Genomic DNA, 17926 nt, shown 5'->3' on the forward strand with positions numbered 1-17926 from the left:
AATACACTGCAGATCAGGGATGTGGGAAGTAGGGGTCCTAAGGTGGCTGCCGCGTCCCTAAATGTCAGGCTTGATTAACTGCAACCACAAGAACAATAACAGGAAAAAAAACAAACAATGAAAGTTTTAAATATTTTGAACATAACAAATATGCAAATGTACATTTTGTAGGTTTGGAGTTTTTATATATGTTCAAAATCTGCTGTAGCCTTGCACTGTTTCCGTTAGCATTTTAGAGTGAAGGGATTCTCTTCTCTCACCACCTGTTGGCCAACTCTGGGGGTGTGTTGATCAAACAAAAGCAGGAGTTGTAGGGTATTTCTGTGCCTCGACACATTCTAATGTTGTTTTACAAACTTAATTTTTAAGGCAAAGCAATCATCTCCCATTACCAACTCTTTTTTTTCTACCAATGTAATAATTTTCCACTTGATGCCACCTTGACTATGGACATGACACAAGCGGATTCCGCAAATAAACAACCTGATTGGTCTTCGCCATGCTTATTTGCGTAAAATTTGTCCTGCAAGACAGAGCAGGGGCAGCTGAGTGTGCCTCAGCGGTTCCTTTGTCGGTTGTATGTGTGTGTCTCTCACCACCATAATATGCTCCGTTTTATGTTAATTATTCAAACAATTGGGGAAAAAACACATATTTAGTATGATGTCATGGAATACCTCACTTACACGGTGCGAAACACATTCAGCACTGAAACACATTCTCGCGTCCCTGTCTTAAAGCGCACTTAAAAATTCTGCAGTTTTTAAGATATAAACTCCAAAATTATTGTATTCTGGACATGAAGTCTGCTTATAACTGAAGTTAAGTTCCAGCACTTTTAGTAATGCTTATAGGATTCATTGTTCTTATCTCCTTATTTTGTTCACAGATTTGAGATCAATCTTAAGACCGGACAGGCTCCAGGTGATGACACCGCCTTTCATTTCAACCCCCGCATTGGTGAGAGAGTGACCCTGAACAGCTTTAGGAATGGTGGATGGGAGATTGAGGAATCAGCCTCAGACAAACCCTTCACCAAGGGAGCACCCTTCACCATCTTTTATGTGATTAAACCTGAGGGCTATGAGGTGTGTTTTTCATATTAAGTTGTAGATCACAAAAAATAAGCAAAAAGCATTACCTAAATAATTAAATAGATTTGTAATATTCACACAGGTATATGTTAATGGATTTCAACACTGCATGTTCAAGCACCGTATACCCTTGGAGAAAGTGTCTGCACTTGTCCTTGATGGTGATGTCACTATTAACATACTCGGTGTGATTGAAGTAAGTAATGTTATAATTTTTTGTGTACACTATGACAATTGTAGGTGATTTTGACACTTGGTTTGCTGAAAGACTTTAATTTGAAAATTCATCAGCAAAGAGTCCTATAACTGAAGAGGAAATGGGCACCTTTTGCATCCTTTTATGAAATCAGTCCATTTCAAGGACACTTTTTTTGTGGAAATGGTCTTCATATTAAAGTTTTTCTTTAATTATTGTGACTGAATGATTTTTAACTTCCAGTCAGAAATAGTACAGCCAGTTCTCAAAAAAAACACATTATATCAACTGACATTAACTGTGAAATAAAATTTTAATAGTGGAAATAATAGGTTGGAATGGAAGAATCATTCATTGCTCACATGAAGAATGAGGAAGTATGATCACTGTTTTCCTATATATATACATATACATACATACATAATCTAAACTGCTTATCCTTCTGGGTCGCGGTGGGGTGCTGGAGCCTATCCCAGCTGTCATTGGGCAGAAGGCAGGATACACCCTGGACAGGTCGCCAGTCCATCACAGGGCAGACAGACATACACATTCACACACTCACTCACACCTAGGGGCAATTTAGCACGTCCAATTAGCTTAACTGCATGTTTAACTGTGGGAGGAAACCGGAGTACCCGGAGGAAACCCACGCAGACACGGGGAGAACATGCAAACTCCACACAGAAATGACCCTGGTCACCCGGCCGGGAATCGAACCCAGGCCCTTCTTGCTGTGAGGCGACAGCGCTACCCACTGCGCCACTGTGCCACCTATATCCAAGCTAATAATTTTGTGGTAAATTGGTTCCTTTAAGAATTCTTGTGATGCATTTACATTTTCAACAGAAATGGAGCAGTTCTTCCTTCTTTACGGAACATCAGATAATTTCAGATGTGGAGAGCTCATCCAGCAGTCTCATCCAGTTAGAAGTGTCTCACGCAGTTAGCAACCCTGTGAGTTACATTTCTACATGCGTTGCTGATGAATGCTACAACATGTAGTCTGAAACCAAGTTTTACAGCTTGGTGCAGCAAAGCTACTCCGTAATGTTAAAAATGTTAATATTGACTAGATAAAGCTTAATCTTTTCATAATTCTTTCTGAAATGACATGATGAATGACCCCATTGTGCACTTTGTGCTCTCCCAGGCCATTCCTTATGTGGGTACAATTCCAGAAGGGATCAAACCAGATATGGCCATATGCTTCCAAGGGACTGTTCCTGAAAATGCTAGCCAGTATGCTCTCCCTTCACCCTGAAAAACTGTTGTGCAGTTCAGAATACATCAAGTTTCAATTTATGTGTTTTGAGCCCAGTTTTAATACAGTTTTATGTTCTTTCCAAGGTTTTCAGTAAATTTGAAAACTGGGCCAACTAAGCAGGATGACATCGCTTTTCACTTCAAACCCAACATTGGTCAGAAAGTGACCCTGAACAGCTTCAGGAATGGCAGCTGGGAGAGCGAGGAATCCGCTTCTGACAAGCCCTTCACCAAGGGAGCAGCCTTCAATATGTTTGTTGTCATCGGTGCAGAGGGCTATGAGGTGTGTTTCTTATATTAGACTATAGATAATTGGTAAAGCAAGACAAAACAAAAAGTCCAAATTATTTGCTGTCCTTCTTCAGGTATATGTGAATGGCATGAAGCACTGCATGTTCAAGCACCGCATTCCTGTAGAGAAAGTTTCTAACCTTGAAATTTGTGGAGATGTTTCCATGCACATCCTTGGTTACATTGATGTACGTAAAACAGTTTATTGTACTTAATGTGTATTCTGCAAGTTATTTTTTGGGTAGTTCATTCAAGAAAATGTTTGATACATTAATCTTCCCACCAGAAATGGAGTAGTTCTTCCTTCTTTACGGAGCAACAGAAAATGTCAGGTTTTGGAAGCTCATCCTGGAGCGCGAGTCCTATCCAGTTAGAAGTGTCACATCCAGTTAGCAACCCTGTGAGTTACATTTGTACATGCACTGAAGATGAATGCCACAACATGTCTTTAAAAATTTTGGATTTTAGATACATCTAGGGTTCTTCATGATAAAACTCTACCTTCTTTCTTCCACGACACAATGGGTACCTTACTGTACACTTTGTACTTTCCCCAGGCCATTCCGTATGTGGGCACTATTCCAGAAGGGATCAAACCAGATATGGCCATATGCTTCCAAGGGACTGTTCCTGAAAAAGCCAGCCAGTATGTATGCTCTCCCTTCACCCTGAAAAACAAATGTAGAAAGGGGCATGCATGATTACCAGAGCTTTTTACAGAACTATAAAATTCAGGAATCTGATACTGCTGTACACTTTGAAATACATCAGTGTTCTGTTTATGTGTTTTGACCTCAGTTTTTATACATTTTTTTACATTCTTTCAAAGGTTTGCAGTGAATTTTAAAACTGGACCATCTAATCAGGATGACATCGCTTTTCATTTCAAACCCAACATTGGTCAGAAGGTGAGCTTGAACAGCTTCAGGAATGGCAGCTGGGAGAGCGAGGAATCAGCTTCAGACAAGCCCTTCACCAAGGGAGCAGCCTTCAATATGTTTGTTGTCATCGGTGCAGAGGGCTATGAGGTGTGTTTCTTATATTAGATTATAGATAATTGGTAAAGCAAGACAAAACAAAAAGTCCAAATTATTTGCTGTCCTTCTTCAGGTATATGTGAATGGCATGAAGCACTGCATGTTCAAGCACCGCATTCCTGTAGAGAAAGTTTCTCACCTTGAAATTTGTGGAGATGTGTCCATGCACATCCTTGGTTACATTGATGTAAGTAAAACAGTTTATTGTACTTAATGTGTATTCTGCAAGTTATTTTTTGGGTAGTTCATTCAAGAAAATGTTTGATACATTAATCTTCCCACCAGAAATGGAGTAGTTCTTCCTTCTTTACGGAGCAACAGAAAATGTCAGGTTTTGGAAGCTCATCCTGGAGCCCGAGTCCTATCCAGTTAGAAGTGTCACATCCAGTTAGCAACCCTGTGAGTTACATTTGTACATGCACTGAAGATGAATGCCACAACATGTCTTTAAAAATTTTGGATTTTAGATACATCTAGGGTTCTTCATGATAAAACTCTACCTTCTTTCTTCCATGACACAATGGGTACCTTACTGTACACTTTGTACTTTCCCCAGGCCATTCCGTATGTGGGCACTATTCCAGAAGGGATCAAACCAGATATGGCCATATGCTTCCAAGGGACTGTTCCTGAAAAAGCCAGCCAGTATGTATGCTCTCCCTTCACCCTGAAAAACAAATGTAGAAAGGGGCATGCATGATTACCAGAGCTTTTTACAGAACTATAAAATTCAGGAATCTGATACTGCTGTACACTTTGAAATACATCAGTGTTCAGTTTATGTGTTTTGACCTCAGTTTTTATACATTTTTTTACATTCTTTCAAAGGTTTGCAGTGAATTTTAAAACTGGACCATCTAATCAGGATGACATCGCTTTTCATTTCAAACCCAACATTGGTCAGAAGGTGAGCTTGAACAGCTTCAGGAATGGCAGCTGGGAGAGCGAGGAATCAGCTTCAGACAAGCCCTTCACCAAGGGAGCAGCCTTCAATATGTTTGTTGTCATCGGTGCAGAGGGCTATGAGGTGTGTTTCTTATATTAGATTATAGATAATTGGTAAAGCAAGACAAAACAAAAAGTCCAAATTATTTGCTGTCCTTCTTCAGGTGTATGTGAATGGCATGAAGCACTGCATGTTCAAGCACCGCATTCCTGTAGAGAAAGTTTCTCACCTTGAAATTTGTGGAGATGTGTCCATGCACATCTTCGGTTACATGGATGTAAGTAAAACAGTTTCTTGCTCATGTGTTTACTGCAAGTTAATGAAATTATTTTTTTCTTCATAAGATGGTTAATTATAAAAAATGATATATTTATCTTCCCACCAGAAATGGAGTAGCTCTTCATTCTTTATGGAACAACAGGAGATTTCATGCATGGAGAGCTCATCTTGCATCCAGCTAGAAGTGTCTTATCCGGTTAGCAACCCTGTGAGTGACATTTCTACTTGTACTGAACATGAAAGGCACAGCATTTGTAAAATAATTATGATGATATTATGATGATTATGATGAATTATGATGATATTATAATGATTTAGATGCAACCAGGTTTCTAATGTAAAAAGTTATTCTCACAAACATACCAAATACTGGGACCCAACTTTAAAAAAAAAAAAATATAAGTTACTAAAACCTTTTGTAGATAGACATACAATAACGACTGGTTGAGTAATTAAAAATAAACCTGAATGATGTAATTGATTTTAAGTGACTTTAAGTGAATTTAAGTGACTAAGTGGTCATCACTACAACACAGGAAGGTTTGAAATTGATTTATTTATTTACTTATTTATTAATTTATTTATTTTTGCAGTTTTTCTTTTCACAGTTTGTATACCATTGTCAGACTACGTAATTTAAAAGCTATTTATTAAAATATACATATTTTCCAAAATATAATGACTTGCAATTTTATCTTATTTCCTTAACACACAGAAACTTTTCACTGATTATTATTATTTTTATATTTATTTATTTTTTTTTAATTAAACATTTGTTGTTTTGGTTCACACACTAACAGTTTACAAGAAAAAAACTAAAAAGATTCAACAGTTAAAAGTAATACAAACTCATTTTGTCTTTGGGGGTATTTTTTTTCCAATTTTCCCACCAATTTAGTCATGTCCAGTTCTGTTTGCTAGCTGGGTCTCCCTTCCAGTCACCATACAGAGGTCTAAATGATCTACTACATTATGTGATTATAGATTATTATTATTATAGACTATGACACTCAAATATTTATGGACATGTTTTGAGGCAGTTTTGTGAGATAAACCAAATGTTCATTTTAACACGATAAACTATGATTCTGTCTCTCATGACATGATGGATTTCTTCTTGTGCTCTCCCCAGGCAATTCCCTATGTGGGTACGATTCCGGAAGGCATCAAACCAAATATGGCTGTATGCTTTCAAGGGACTGTTCCTGCACAAGCCGATGAGTATGCTTTCCTTTCACCCTTCAAGACAAGCATAGAAAAGATGGAACAGTAAAACTCAGGAATTTGGCACTGCTGTGCCATTCAAAATATGTCAAGGCTTAACTTGTGTTTGACCCGTTTTTTTATTCAAAGGTTTTCTATAAATTTCAAAACTGGGCCTTCCGATGGGGATGACATCGCTTTTCACTTCAACCCTCGCATTGGTGAGAGAGTGGCCCTGAACAGCTTCAGGAATGGCAGCTGGGAGAGTGAGGAATCAGCTTTAGACAGGTCCTTCAGCAAGGGAGCACCTTTCAATATGTTTGTTGTCATCACTGCAGAGGGCTATGAGGTAAATGAATCAGATAAAATCACAGAGTTCCTTGTCCTCTTAGAGTTGTCCCTTAGCTGGAGGAATGAGGCATCAGCCTCATAGAAGCCAATGTAGAAGCTTTTGATAAGTTCATGTTCATGATATGTCCTACCAGATTTACAAGTTGGGTGTGAATATTGTCATTGCCAAAAAAAAAAAATCTCCAAAATAGTAACTTCTTAACTTGCTTAATGTAAAGAAATTTTATTCCGGGTCATTTTCGACCATTACTATAGGTCCAAATGTATATTTATATTAAATTTCTAATATATAAATATATATATATAATATAATTTATATTATATATAAAATTTTCACACAATAGAAAGGACAGCTGTGTTCAAATGATAAAAATAAATTGATTTCTTTTTGGACAGCAAAGATACATGATCAACCAAAGAAACTGTGTGTGTGTATATATACATATATATATATATATATATATATATATAAAAAGCTACAATAGAATTTTGCTTTTTGCTTTAATTCTTCAGGTGAATGTGAATAGCATGGATCTCTGCATGTTTAAACATCGCATACCCTTGGAGAAAGTATCAGTGCTTAATATCTTTGGTAACGTGTCCATTGACATGGTTGGTTTTGTTATGGTAAGCATACAAATTTTTTTTTTGATTGTTCTACAGCAAATACACAAGATTACTCATATCAAACCAATTGTTTTTATTCATCTGGCTTCTCTCTTTGTTTTTCAGAACTGGAACAAAGAATTGCTCTTTTCTCAGCAGTCAATGGACATATCTTTTTGAAGTGCCAACCAGCACCACCACTAAGTCTGAGATGGTCAAGCTGTGATCAGTGGCCATAAGAGAAACTGAGACATACTCTGATGATTGCTTTGCGGTATACAGGGTCTTTGCATGCCTTTTTTTCTTTCTTATAATACTGAACTTTTTACCAAGCTGCCCAAAAACACTCCAAACTTTTCTAAGATGAACTACACAGAACAGCAGTATAACTAATATGACAGCACATTACACTTGTGGTACTGTCATTAAAGTCCAGCAAATTCCTACACAGTTTTATGATCTTTCCACTCAAACACCGTGTTCAACTCAGCATTTAAATGTCAAGTTTGATGGTGTGTTAAGAGCAGGAAAGTCACATCCAGGGCTGAAGTTCATCCCCCTCAGTCTAAATCTCTATCATTATTGATTTTAAAATTTTCCTTTAGAACTGCAGTTATTTTTGAAGTCCTAACCTAAGTTGTAACTTGCAAAATGCCTGATATATTTTCTGCCAAACTGGACATTTATTCACACCTCTGTCAGAAAAGAAATGCTTTATCTACTTTAACCCACTCCTTGCAATTTGCATGTGACTTGCATCTGCCAAAAGCAAAAACCTCTCAATCATGTTCCCTATGTTTTAGTCCCATATACTAAATATACTGTTTTTTTTTGTTTTGTTTTGTTTTTTTTTGCATAATTAAACAATTTTTTGTTTCAACATGATTTGTTTTTGTCATCCACTAGCCCTTCATCAGCAGTCTGTTTCTGACTATTAAACTGTTTTTGGCTTTATATTTGTGGACCTCTCTTAACCCAGCAGTAATACTGACTTCATCTGTTAAAATCAAAGTAACACTGCTGGGTCTGATATATTCACACCAGCACCACACACACACAATGTCACACTGTGACTGATATGTGAACGTCTGATCAACTGCCGTTCTGTGGTCACAAACTGGCTAATGATGAATGGGATAGAGGATAGTTGACACCTATTTTACTTGTTTTGTATCAATAGATTGGGGAAAAGGAATGAATGTGGAAAAACTGGCTAACTCATCATTAACATAGTCACAGGCACTGATGTTTATGTTATTTTCCATAGGTCTTGGATAGAATAAGTATTTCAATTTGTAGTATGTCTTAGTATAGTTTGGAATTGTCATGGATTTTCATTGGAATGGAAGGTGATGGAAGGCATATAGTGTCCCCCAATGTTCAATGCAGTCAGAAAGAGAAAGATGATAAGGTACTTTTAATAAATAAATGACAAACGTGGAGTGTAGATTATACCAAATTACCACTGTATTGCCACTAATGTACCAGTGCAGCAAGCAGTCACTTGCAAATTCGTGTAGTGAATAAAGAAAAAAAGATTGTTGTTTTTGCTACTCTCACATGCAGTTGCAACGAGTTGGAAATCACTTAGCTATTCATGTCAATAATCCTTAAGGAGAGGTAGAATTTGCAAGCTTTTGGGTTTTTTATAATTTCAAGGAATTTGTGTGTATTTCAGTAGCTTTTGTTGGATATTCTTGGGTAAACCCTGATAATAGGACAGTGCGACTGGCCTGTACAGCTGTACATACAAAAGTTTTGGCACTCCTGGTCAAATTACATGTTTTGTTGATTTTTTAAGTGAAAATAAGTTCATTCTACAGAGAACACACCTCTGCTCAGTTAATGCACTATTACTCTTTCTTTGTTGAGTTTGACATATTGGACACTTACTGTTTTTCTTTAGCATGCCTTGCTTTGTTAACTTTTTCTGTTTCCATTATGCTCTATGGCAAATAAAGTATTACAAAAAAAGCTATACAGATTTAATGTTCTTATTGTTTAAAGAATTGTCTGTAATAAACTAGCCATTCATTCTAGGTATTATTTACTAGGGAAACTACATCAGTAAGAATGAATTAGTATACATTTATAATTACAAGAATTAAAAAAGTATTACTAGTAGAAAAATGATGACAGACACAAGGTTGGGCTCTAGTCTGATATTTAATAGGTTTTACTTTACTTGCTACAGTATTAAGGTATCTGACTTCTTACCTACTACCTAATAGACTGAAATCTCCTGATATACAGTCATACAAAATAGGCTGTTTTCATACTTAATTCTCTACTGCACAGGTTCCCAACCCTGGTCCTGGGATAATATACCTGCCCTGCACATTTTAGTGTTTTTCTGCCATAACATTCCCAGTTCTACTCAGGAAGGGCTTGTTAATAAGCTGACTAGTTGGATCAGGTGTGTTGGGAGCAGACGAAACATGAAAATGTGCAGGGCAGGGGATATTCTGGGAACAGGGTTGGGAACCACTGCTATACTGCAAGAAGGTTGCAATAATGCAGTACTGAATTTATAATTTGTATAAAACTTTAAATGACAAGACAAATCAGTAATTTTTTCCCCTTTTAAATACTATTCTTCTAAAGAAACAGAATGGTCAGTTTGAAACGTTTGTCAGAAGGTGCAGGAATGTCAGCTTTGTAGTCTTTATCAAAAGGATGCATTCATGCATTGAGCACTAACACTAATGAATGATGGAAGGCTACTCTACTTATTTGTGTGTACTTGTTCTCTGTGTTTGACACAAAGATTACTAATTAGGAACAATAAGATTTTTGGGCTATTTTAACTCCTAGCTTAGTAAAAACCCCACAGGGAATGTACTGATAACCTGACATGCACTTTTACAGTAACACATTTTAAAATGTTAAGTAAACATAAACCTTAGATAGAACAGGTCAGGTCATTGTCAGTTCAATGTTTTTTATTTATTTATTTTTTACATTACTAAAGGGCTGTTCACTTTGATCATATTCCAGTGTCACCAGGCTACATAAGCACTAGCCCAAGGTATCCAAGAAATGCAGGCTAAATTTCTCCACCATTAAATAGTGTATTTTAAAGGCATGTTTAAGAAAAGAACACACCAATTAGATATTGCTCTGTTTATTAGGTCCATAATTTTTATACATGACAGGACAGCACAGGGCTTTATGAACATCGGACATAAAGAACAAGGCAGAAACTTAAGTGCTTTAAACAACCTCGTCAGATAAATCAGGAGACCTAAAAGGAAGACAAGGAAGATATTAAGAGCGCAATACAAATAAGACACCTCAATCCAGAACAACACACATTTATAGAATTTAGTTGAATCTGTTGATAATCAACTAAACAGTATTTGGTGTTTTCATGCTATAAAACAGTTGAATGTGTGTGTATGAAGTACAGCGATGTGCTCAAGGCTACAATCTGTGATTTATTCAGTATCAGTAAGCCTAGGGTGATTGTAACTGTTCCTTTCGAATTTGAAGTGCATTGACACTGCACAATTCTCAAGATCAGTGGTTTTCAAACCAGTCCTCAGGGACCCCCAGATGGTCCAGATTTGCTCTAACCTAATTTGAAACACCTAGGGATGGAGCAAGAAAATGGACTGTCTGGGGGTCCCTGACAACCGGTTTGAGAACCACTGCTCTAGATAGCCTCAATGTCAAGGTTTTTGATGCTTAATTTGGCTGCAAGAAACAGACATGTATTGAAGTATATGTTCTACTAAAACATTTAAAGGTATTATATTTTACCACATCAAATAAACATTAGTTTCAGATTTTTAATATGCATGAAACAATGAAAGCTGCTCATTTTTATTTGTCAAGCATGAGGCCAAGAAAAAAAAAAAGTACAGTAGACACTTGTAAGTCTTACACAGCATCACTAAAGTCTTATAAATGAGGATTTCTTGGCTTTGGAAGAAATGAAGGGAGTCATAAACAAGGTTCTTTATATTTTGTTAACTGAACATGACGTGGAACTTCAGCTTGGTATAATAATGCATTATAATGCACTAAATATAAATGAGCAGCTTGACAAATTTTGGTGTTCGTCTGTTTCCAATGACCATTATAACAAGGCTGCTGTTGACTGCGTCAGCTTCTCAACTGTATGCTCACACAATGTTTACACAGGAAGAACAGACTGTTGATCAAACTTCATCTTCCTCGTTACCAAATTAATCCTAACCATGTTAGATGAGGATCTTTCAACAACTGTGCCAAGTCTCTGTGCACTAATATTACTGGCTTTTATTTGCATCCTTCATAGTGTGGTTGCTACGGCTAGACTGTCAACAGATATTCAAATTACCACTGAATGTACACCGGTTAGCCTGAATACCTTTACACAAAAAGAGTACGTCCTTAATTCCCTCATTTTGATTATGACACTGACACAGAGAAACGGAGAGATTCCTAAAACACAAGATCCTCTGTATACCCATCTTTTGTTAACTGCAATTTGCGCACACTACCAGGACAGGTATGTTGTTAAATTTGTGATGGTCTCTACTGTTAAAATATTAAAAGTCTTTCGATGTATGTTCAACCGAAGTGTTACACTGTATTAACTGGAAACCTGCCTGTATACATGTCTGTACAATTACAGAAAAGGCTTAGTGTAACTGCTGTTACAGCATACATATTATACATTACCATTACCTTCAGGCAAGCTGAATGAGGAACATAGCTTAGTGTTCTAGTGAAAAGAAAAGGCAGCAGTGCAGTGATACTCACATGTCCTGAATGAGGGTGTTTAGGCCTTATCGATCCCCAGTTCCTCTGGGGTAGAGATACCCAACTCAGTAAGGGTGGGGCGAAGCTCTTGGATCACGTATGGGTAGATCTCTTTATGTGGCCCTGATTTGTCCTGAAGAGATGATTAATGCATTACACAACGTGCAAAAACAGAAATATTATGGAGTTAAATCATTGTCATCAGAACCTGAACCTTAATTTGCGACGCTGAACCTGAATTCCTGATGCTTTTTCGGGTTGAAAAATTCAGGTTGTAAAATTCATGTCTGGAAATTCAGGTTGTTAAATGATACATAAAGCAAATTACCAGACTGTTTGGTTGTTGTAGGTGTTTTTGCTATAAAAGCACAGAAGATCTGCTAAATACTGTCACAGACAGCTAATATGATGCATTATAGTAGATGACAAACAATATTTCAATGATATATATTTAAATGTAAATGTAATAACATTCTGAATTGTGTAACCCCATTTTCAGTAATGTATGACTTTCATTGCTCAGACTTAGTTACAATAAATTACGCAAATGAATGAAAAGCATGTTGAACATTTAATGTCACATGAACACAGTCTTTATGAGTGCTGTATAAAAGGAACACTTTAGGAGGCCCTTGTACTTTTAGAGGTGTACAGGCCAACCATGTGCCGGCAAAGGAGGACACCCACCTTGACAGCCTCTAGAATGCGGACTGCACTGGCCAAGTCATTCAACCTCCTGCAGGCTCTCAAAGCAGAGTCCAGGATCTTAGGCTCAGGGACCAGGTCATAACCAATCAGAGTGTTCATGCCTGAAGGAAAAATAACCTTGCTTAAAATACACCACTTTACTCTTTACTGTAAATGCAAATATATTGTCTGGATGTGATTAAGAATGAATATTGTGTGTATTTTAAAAAGGTAAGCAAATTTCTGAAAGGTACTGTTGCTTCATCTGTGACAACTAATTGATCTCTGTAAAATGTGACTGGATTGACCATTTTCTTTAACCAAACTGTAATGGGTAAGTTTCTGTGAGTGAGACAAAATCATGCAGAACATATTAATACTAGGTGTACTAGTGCTGTAGTACCCAAGTCTGGTCTCAAGACCATAAATGGTATTGGTCCTGTCTCGGTCTTGGGATAAGGAGAGTTTGTAAACTGTTCTCGAGACCAGCCAAGTGACGTCTTTATCTGAGGCAATTAGAAACTTTACTTTTTTTCCCTAGCATTATCGAAAATTAACAAAACCTTCAAACAGAATAAATCACGACAAACTAGCATTTTGCCTGAACAGTTAATGAGCTCTGTAAAAATAGGTTTTATTTTTGAAAATAATCAACAATATTTGTCATATTTAAAATTTCATGGTTAAATGTCTATGTTGGAACATTTCTGCATTAAAAAAAGAAAACGATAATGGCCAGTGGTCATTATATTCTGTTAACTTTAGGTGGTGATTCTGAATACATTCTAGAAAAAAGAAAGGACATAGACTAACTTCATCATTTGCTTCTAATACTTACAATGCAAAGTTAAGTCTCATAGCTTATATAACAATAATTAATACGACTTTTAGTTTGTATTAAATAAATGTTAAATAACACAAAATATTATTCATCACTACATAGCACGTATAATGAATAACAACAAATGTCAGCTTTCTCCCCTTTCTTCTCAACTTGACTACTATGAAGTGTTGGTCTTGACTCAGACTCTGTGTCTCACCTGTAGTGGTCTTCATTACAATGCTAAAATAGGGATACATCGATACCTTTTTTTCCAGGCAGAGTACAAGTACGAGTACACACTGTTTAGTACTCGCCAATACCAAGTCTGATACCATACCGAGTAACCTCCTTACAGTTAAGTAGTTGTTAGTGGTAATGAGTGCAATGTACATTAATAGTTAAATCATTAAAATCTAGCTAATTTTTAAATGAAGTGCATTAGCTAGCTATTCTACATTAGTTACCTTTAATCAAGCAGCGAAAGCACGTTTCATAGTTTTGAACCCCAATCTGTCTCTTTCAACATCAGCCTCTATCGCACAGCGACAGTAAGAATCACATCCGAGACTAACACATCTGAGGAGCTCACTTGTGAAGTTTTGTTTTGCTGGTTGAGCTGTAGCTGAACGTCCTCTAAAGCTAGACATACAGTGTGCGATTTTGGAAATCTTGTTCTTTGGTGACTCTCACTGCCACTGTCCATTGTGCACAGACAAAGCCTATGATTTATATACTCACACTGTACAAAGAGAAAACGCTCCGTCCATACTACGTGAAACGCAGACTCTACAGACAGCTCTGTCTATGGAAAATTCCAAGTAAAGCGGTTTCGTTCAAAATGACACACTGCACACTGAGTAATGGGCAAAGAGAAATTGAGCAGTGCTGTTAACACTGTGCACTGAAGCTAAAAGCCAAGCACTGATGTACATAGTAGGACAATACTGTCTCTCTACAGCCTATTTTATATAAAAAAAAACAAAAAAAAAAACCTTAATGTTTATACCTCACTATTCCTTTCAGTCAAACAGAGTAAAGTCGAATATACAAACTCTGGTGGCAAATGTTGACTTTTCTGCCTCCACTTTGACAGCCTGCGTGTCTCCGGCCGTATTGAGGAAGCGGTTGTGACCGTTTAAAACGGGCTAAAACTACACAGTGCAGGTCTGGCAGGAACCTGCCAATGACCGACAGCTTTGTGTCTCTTGTGGCAAATATTTGTAAGAAGTAAATAATTTGTCAAGAAGTATCACAACTTTCAGTGGCTGCCATGCATGACCATTACAATTGTCACGAACAGCCAAAACAGCTTGACCAAAATATGTTCTAAACAGTTCTCCATGCATAGAGAACATCTAAACGAAGTTATATGAGGGGAAAGTGAGTCCCAGCATCCACCTTTGCTCATATGGTTTCTCATAACCACACAGTCTCATCAGCTGTCCCTCTTCCTTAGCTTTATGTATTCGGAGTGCAACTATTATGACAAATGTTTTATAGGACTGATGCAGTTGAATTGGCAGCAATTCCAATCAAGGCCACGTCATACAAATGAATGGATGAGCACGTCATTTATATTTTACCTTTTCTCAGCTCCCAGGCATCAAGGTCGGGCTTGCTGAAGTAAGTCACCCAGCGAGCATCAAACTCCTCATCTGTCTCTGCTTTGGCATGGGAGTAGCATCGAGAGGCTACCAAGGCTGAAAAAGACAAAATTTAGAACTCTGTCACGTTTTCTTTAAAGGGAAATGAATGTTAGATCACTGTGAAAGAGGTCAATGAGAACTAAACACGAGGATCAGTGGCAGCAGGCTACCCATCATAGGCAACAATCACAACAGCAGGTGCAGGAAGAGGCCTCCTGCATTGTGCAGGACTCTACTCACACTACTAATGCACTGTTTACCCCTCTCCCTTCCAGTAGGAGGCTACACAGCATTAAGGCCAGAACTACCAGGCAGAGGAACGGCTTCTTCCTGGATGCTGCAAGACCGACAAATTCTGCATCTCACTGAACAACTGCAGCTACTATTACTGTTATAGTTATCCACATCCGGGCATTGCTGCAGTTTGAGTCTGATAAATTCTGCTCTTTAAGATTGAAAATTCTGCAATCTCTACGGTACAGCTCCTGCCCTCACTGGACAATTTGCTTTTGTAGTTACTATGGCTTCATATCAGGGCACTGCTGCAATTTGGGCCCACCTGGCCACCTTGTCTATCTTTCAGATTTTCATTCTTATTCCTACCCTCACTCTGCTCACTTTACACTTACATTTATATATTTTCCCTACATATTCACCTCTATTTAATGGTATTTATTGTGTGATTTCTTCTTGACTTGTTATTACTGCTACGTGACCCAGAACCTGAGTACTTCATTTCGTTCCCTTTCATGCACAGCATGTTCTGAAATGACAACAAATGAATCTGAATCTGAATTAGTCGCTTTCCTTATGCTAGCCAGTGAGTAAGGAAGCTGTTTTCAGGGGCAGTAAAGTGAAAGCGAACCAGAGCTAACACTGCTTCTTAAAGATGAAGATGTGGACACGATATGAGTGGAAAATCAACTGATCGTATCAGGTCACATTTTGATGTAACAGGTAACATTTTGCACAGGATCATAGTGACTTTAGTGACTTTAAGTAGACTTTACTATGGCTGGGTCATCACAAGGGCATGCTAACAGGCTAGCGAGCTAACATTAGATGGCACCAAAACTATTTTCGGACAGTTCGTTGACCTTGTAGAAAATGTGCCAGTCAGACAAACATAAATAGCAGCCAAAAAAAACTAGCAGGTACCACTAGTGACTCGGACGGCTGATGTTCATGTCGGTGAGCAGCTGCAATTCTCCTTGAGACGCTAGCACGCGCGTTAGCAGCCTGCTAACGCTATCAGGAATCAGAGCCCTGAGCAAATATCAAACACAACTAAGCTTAAAATTCAAGCCACCAGAACAAGTGCTGACCTGAGTAAGAAGGCCGTGTCCGTGCTAAACTTCTGATACCGGCGGCTGAGATGCGGAGAGCAGCGGGCAGCATGTTGCCGGAGCGAGAGACCAATTTGGATCAGACTGGCGATGTTCGACTCGTAAAGGAATCGTCCGTCTGAGCCGGTTCTTTTTGTGGAATCAGTCGAATCAATTCACTAGTCATAACTGAACGGAACTTCACTTCATTTCACCAAGTATGTGACGCATACGAGGAATTTGTCTTGATGAGTGCACACACATACTGAGCACACAGACTGTTAACAAACATTTAACTAAGGGACAAATAAAATAAAAATATAATGAATAAAAAATAATAAAGATCCATGTGAAAGGAGCTACAGAGATGTATGAATATCTGTACGTATGCAGATATGAATATCTAAACAAATGCAGGTCTGGGTAGACATATACTATAATAACTATTATATACAGAATATTACAAAATTATTTTAACATTTGTAAAAATGAACACTGGTACAGCTGTGCAAATAAGAATCATACAGACGAGTTCAACTGTAATACAGTAATGGAGGTTTGTCACTGTGATTGATGAGCGCTACAGCTCTGGGGGAAAAAGGTTATTGTATTATATGTTATTATATTATTAAAGCTTATATTATCATAGTTTTACTTCTACTCAAGTGTAACATGATCCCTGATAGCAAGAAGATAGTGTGCCTTTAAGCATATTACAAAAAAATCCACTTATCATCACTCATTTTCCACTAATTACTTATTTTTCCTTACTTTCTGTCTTTAGTTATACTTTGTAAATTATATTAGTAAAGAATTTTACTGTACAGTGTCAGCAACATTTTTTATAAAATCACTTTATATCAGGCCTAGTCATTATTTTTGTTCTCTCAGTTGTTTGTAATATTTGTCTAAGTTTAGTTTCTAAAATAAAAGTCTCTGTGCATTTTAAATCTGTTTGAGGAGATTAAAAACTAGTTAGAGCTTGCATGCAAGACAGTAATCTGGGTGGTCCGAGGGGGGACCCGCAGTGGCAAACAGTCAGCAGGGTGCCGACATTATCAAGCCAGCGGATCGATATACGCTCTCTGTCTGGGATATTATAGTACAAATAAGTAATAAAATACCACAGTGTAACATTTTAAGAGGAGCAACTTCTTTTAACTCGCTAACATTTCTCTCTGAACCTGCCATGTCTTTCTTTTTAGCTGACTTCCTCTTTCTGTCAGTCTTGTGTCTGTTCTTATGATTCGACTCCGTCAGTGAGCAGAAATTGTAGACATCATCTTTTCTGTCCGAATCTAAGGTCACTGTCTGAAAATGAAAATAAAACAGGAACCGCACTCAGAGCTGAACATCACTGTATTTGGAGAGCAATCTGACTTCAGTTGAATCAGTTCATCATTGAATCAAACAGTTGAAAGAATCGGTTC

The 17926-nt window shown here is 37.6% G+C and overlaps 2 protein-coding genes across 2 annotated transcripts in view; one reads left to right on the plus strand and one right to left on the minus strand.

The window, feature by feature from the left end:
• The window catches only part of si:dkey-151j17.4, a 31171-nt gene extending 23244 nt beyond the window's left edge, over positions 1-7927 (plus strand). Inside the window, exons 48-66 of the mRNA XM_036584790.1 lie at positions 890-1088; positions 1177-1290; positions 2137-2244; positions 2441-2529; positions 2638-2836; positions 2919-3032; positions 3131-3244; positions 3402-3490; positions 3674-3872; positions 3955-4068; positions 4167-4280; positions 4438-4526; positions 4710-4908; positions 4991-5104; positions 5213-5314; positions 6239-6327; positions 6460-6658; positions 7174-7287; positions 7393-7927. Coding sequence (XP_036440683.1) covers positions 890-1088; positions 1177-1290; positions 2137-2244; positions 2441-2529; positions 2638-2836; positions 2919-3032; positions 3131-3244; positions 3402-3490; positions 3674-3872; positions 3955-4068; positions 4167-4280; positions 4438-4526; positions 4710-4908; positions 4991-5104; positions 5213-5314; positions 6239-6327; positions 6460-6658; positions 7174-7287; positions 7393-7446 — 2413 coding nt within the window. The 3' untranslated portion in view covers positions 7447-7927. The remainder of the gene's footprint in view (positions 1-889; positions 1089-1176; positions 1291-2136; positions 2245-2440; positions 2530-2637; positions 2837-2918; positions 3033-3130; positions 3245-3401; positions 3491-3673; positions 3873-3954; positions 4069-4166; positions 4281-4437; positions 4527-4709; positions 4909-4990; positions 5105-5212; positions 5315-6238; positions 6328-6459; positions 6659-7173; positions 7288-7392) is intronic.
• Positions 7928-10374: 2447 nt separating this feature from the next.
• Positions 10375-16644, minus strand: LOC118818263 (cytochrome c oxidase subunit 5A, mitochondrial-like). The gene is made up of 5 exons (XM_036585479.1): positions 16497-16644; positions 15109-15225; positions 12703-12824; positions 12016-12148; positions 10375-10510 (listed from the first exon to the last, which is right to left on the minus strand). Exons 1-4 carry the CDS (start codon positions 16567-16569, stop codon positions 12035-12037), a joined length of 426 nt encoding a protein of 141 aa, XP_036441372.1. The 5' UTR covers positions 16570-16644; the 3' UTR covers positions 10375-10510; positions 12016-12034.
• Between the last annotated feature and the right edge of the window lie 1282 nt (positions 16645-17926).

The sequence above is a fragment of the Colossoma macropomum genome, unplaced genomic scaffold, assembly GCF_904425465.1.
Source record: "Colossoma macropomum unplaced genomic scaffold, Colossoma_macropomum, whole genome shotgun sequence".
Classification (NCBI taxonomy): domain Eukaryota; kingdom Metazoa; phylum Chordata; class Actinopteri; order Characiformes; family Serrasalmidae; genus Colossoma; species Colossoma macropomum.

Bases quoted from the DNA above. Each gene is read 5' to 3' on its own strand.
- LOC118818263 (XM_036585479.1), bottom strand. From the start codon at position 16,569: ATGCTGCCCGCTGCTCTCCGCATCTCAGCCGCCGGTATCAGAAGTTTA. The intron at 15,226-16,496 runs GTCAGCACTTGT...TGTCTTTTTCAG, and splicing joins GACACGGCCTTCTTACTCAG to CCTTGGTAGCCTCTCGATGC. The intron at 12,149-12,702 runs GTGGGTGTCCTC...TCATCTCTTCAG, and splicing joins GCATTCTAGAGGCTGTCAAG to GACAAATCAGGGCCACATAA.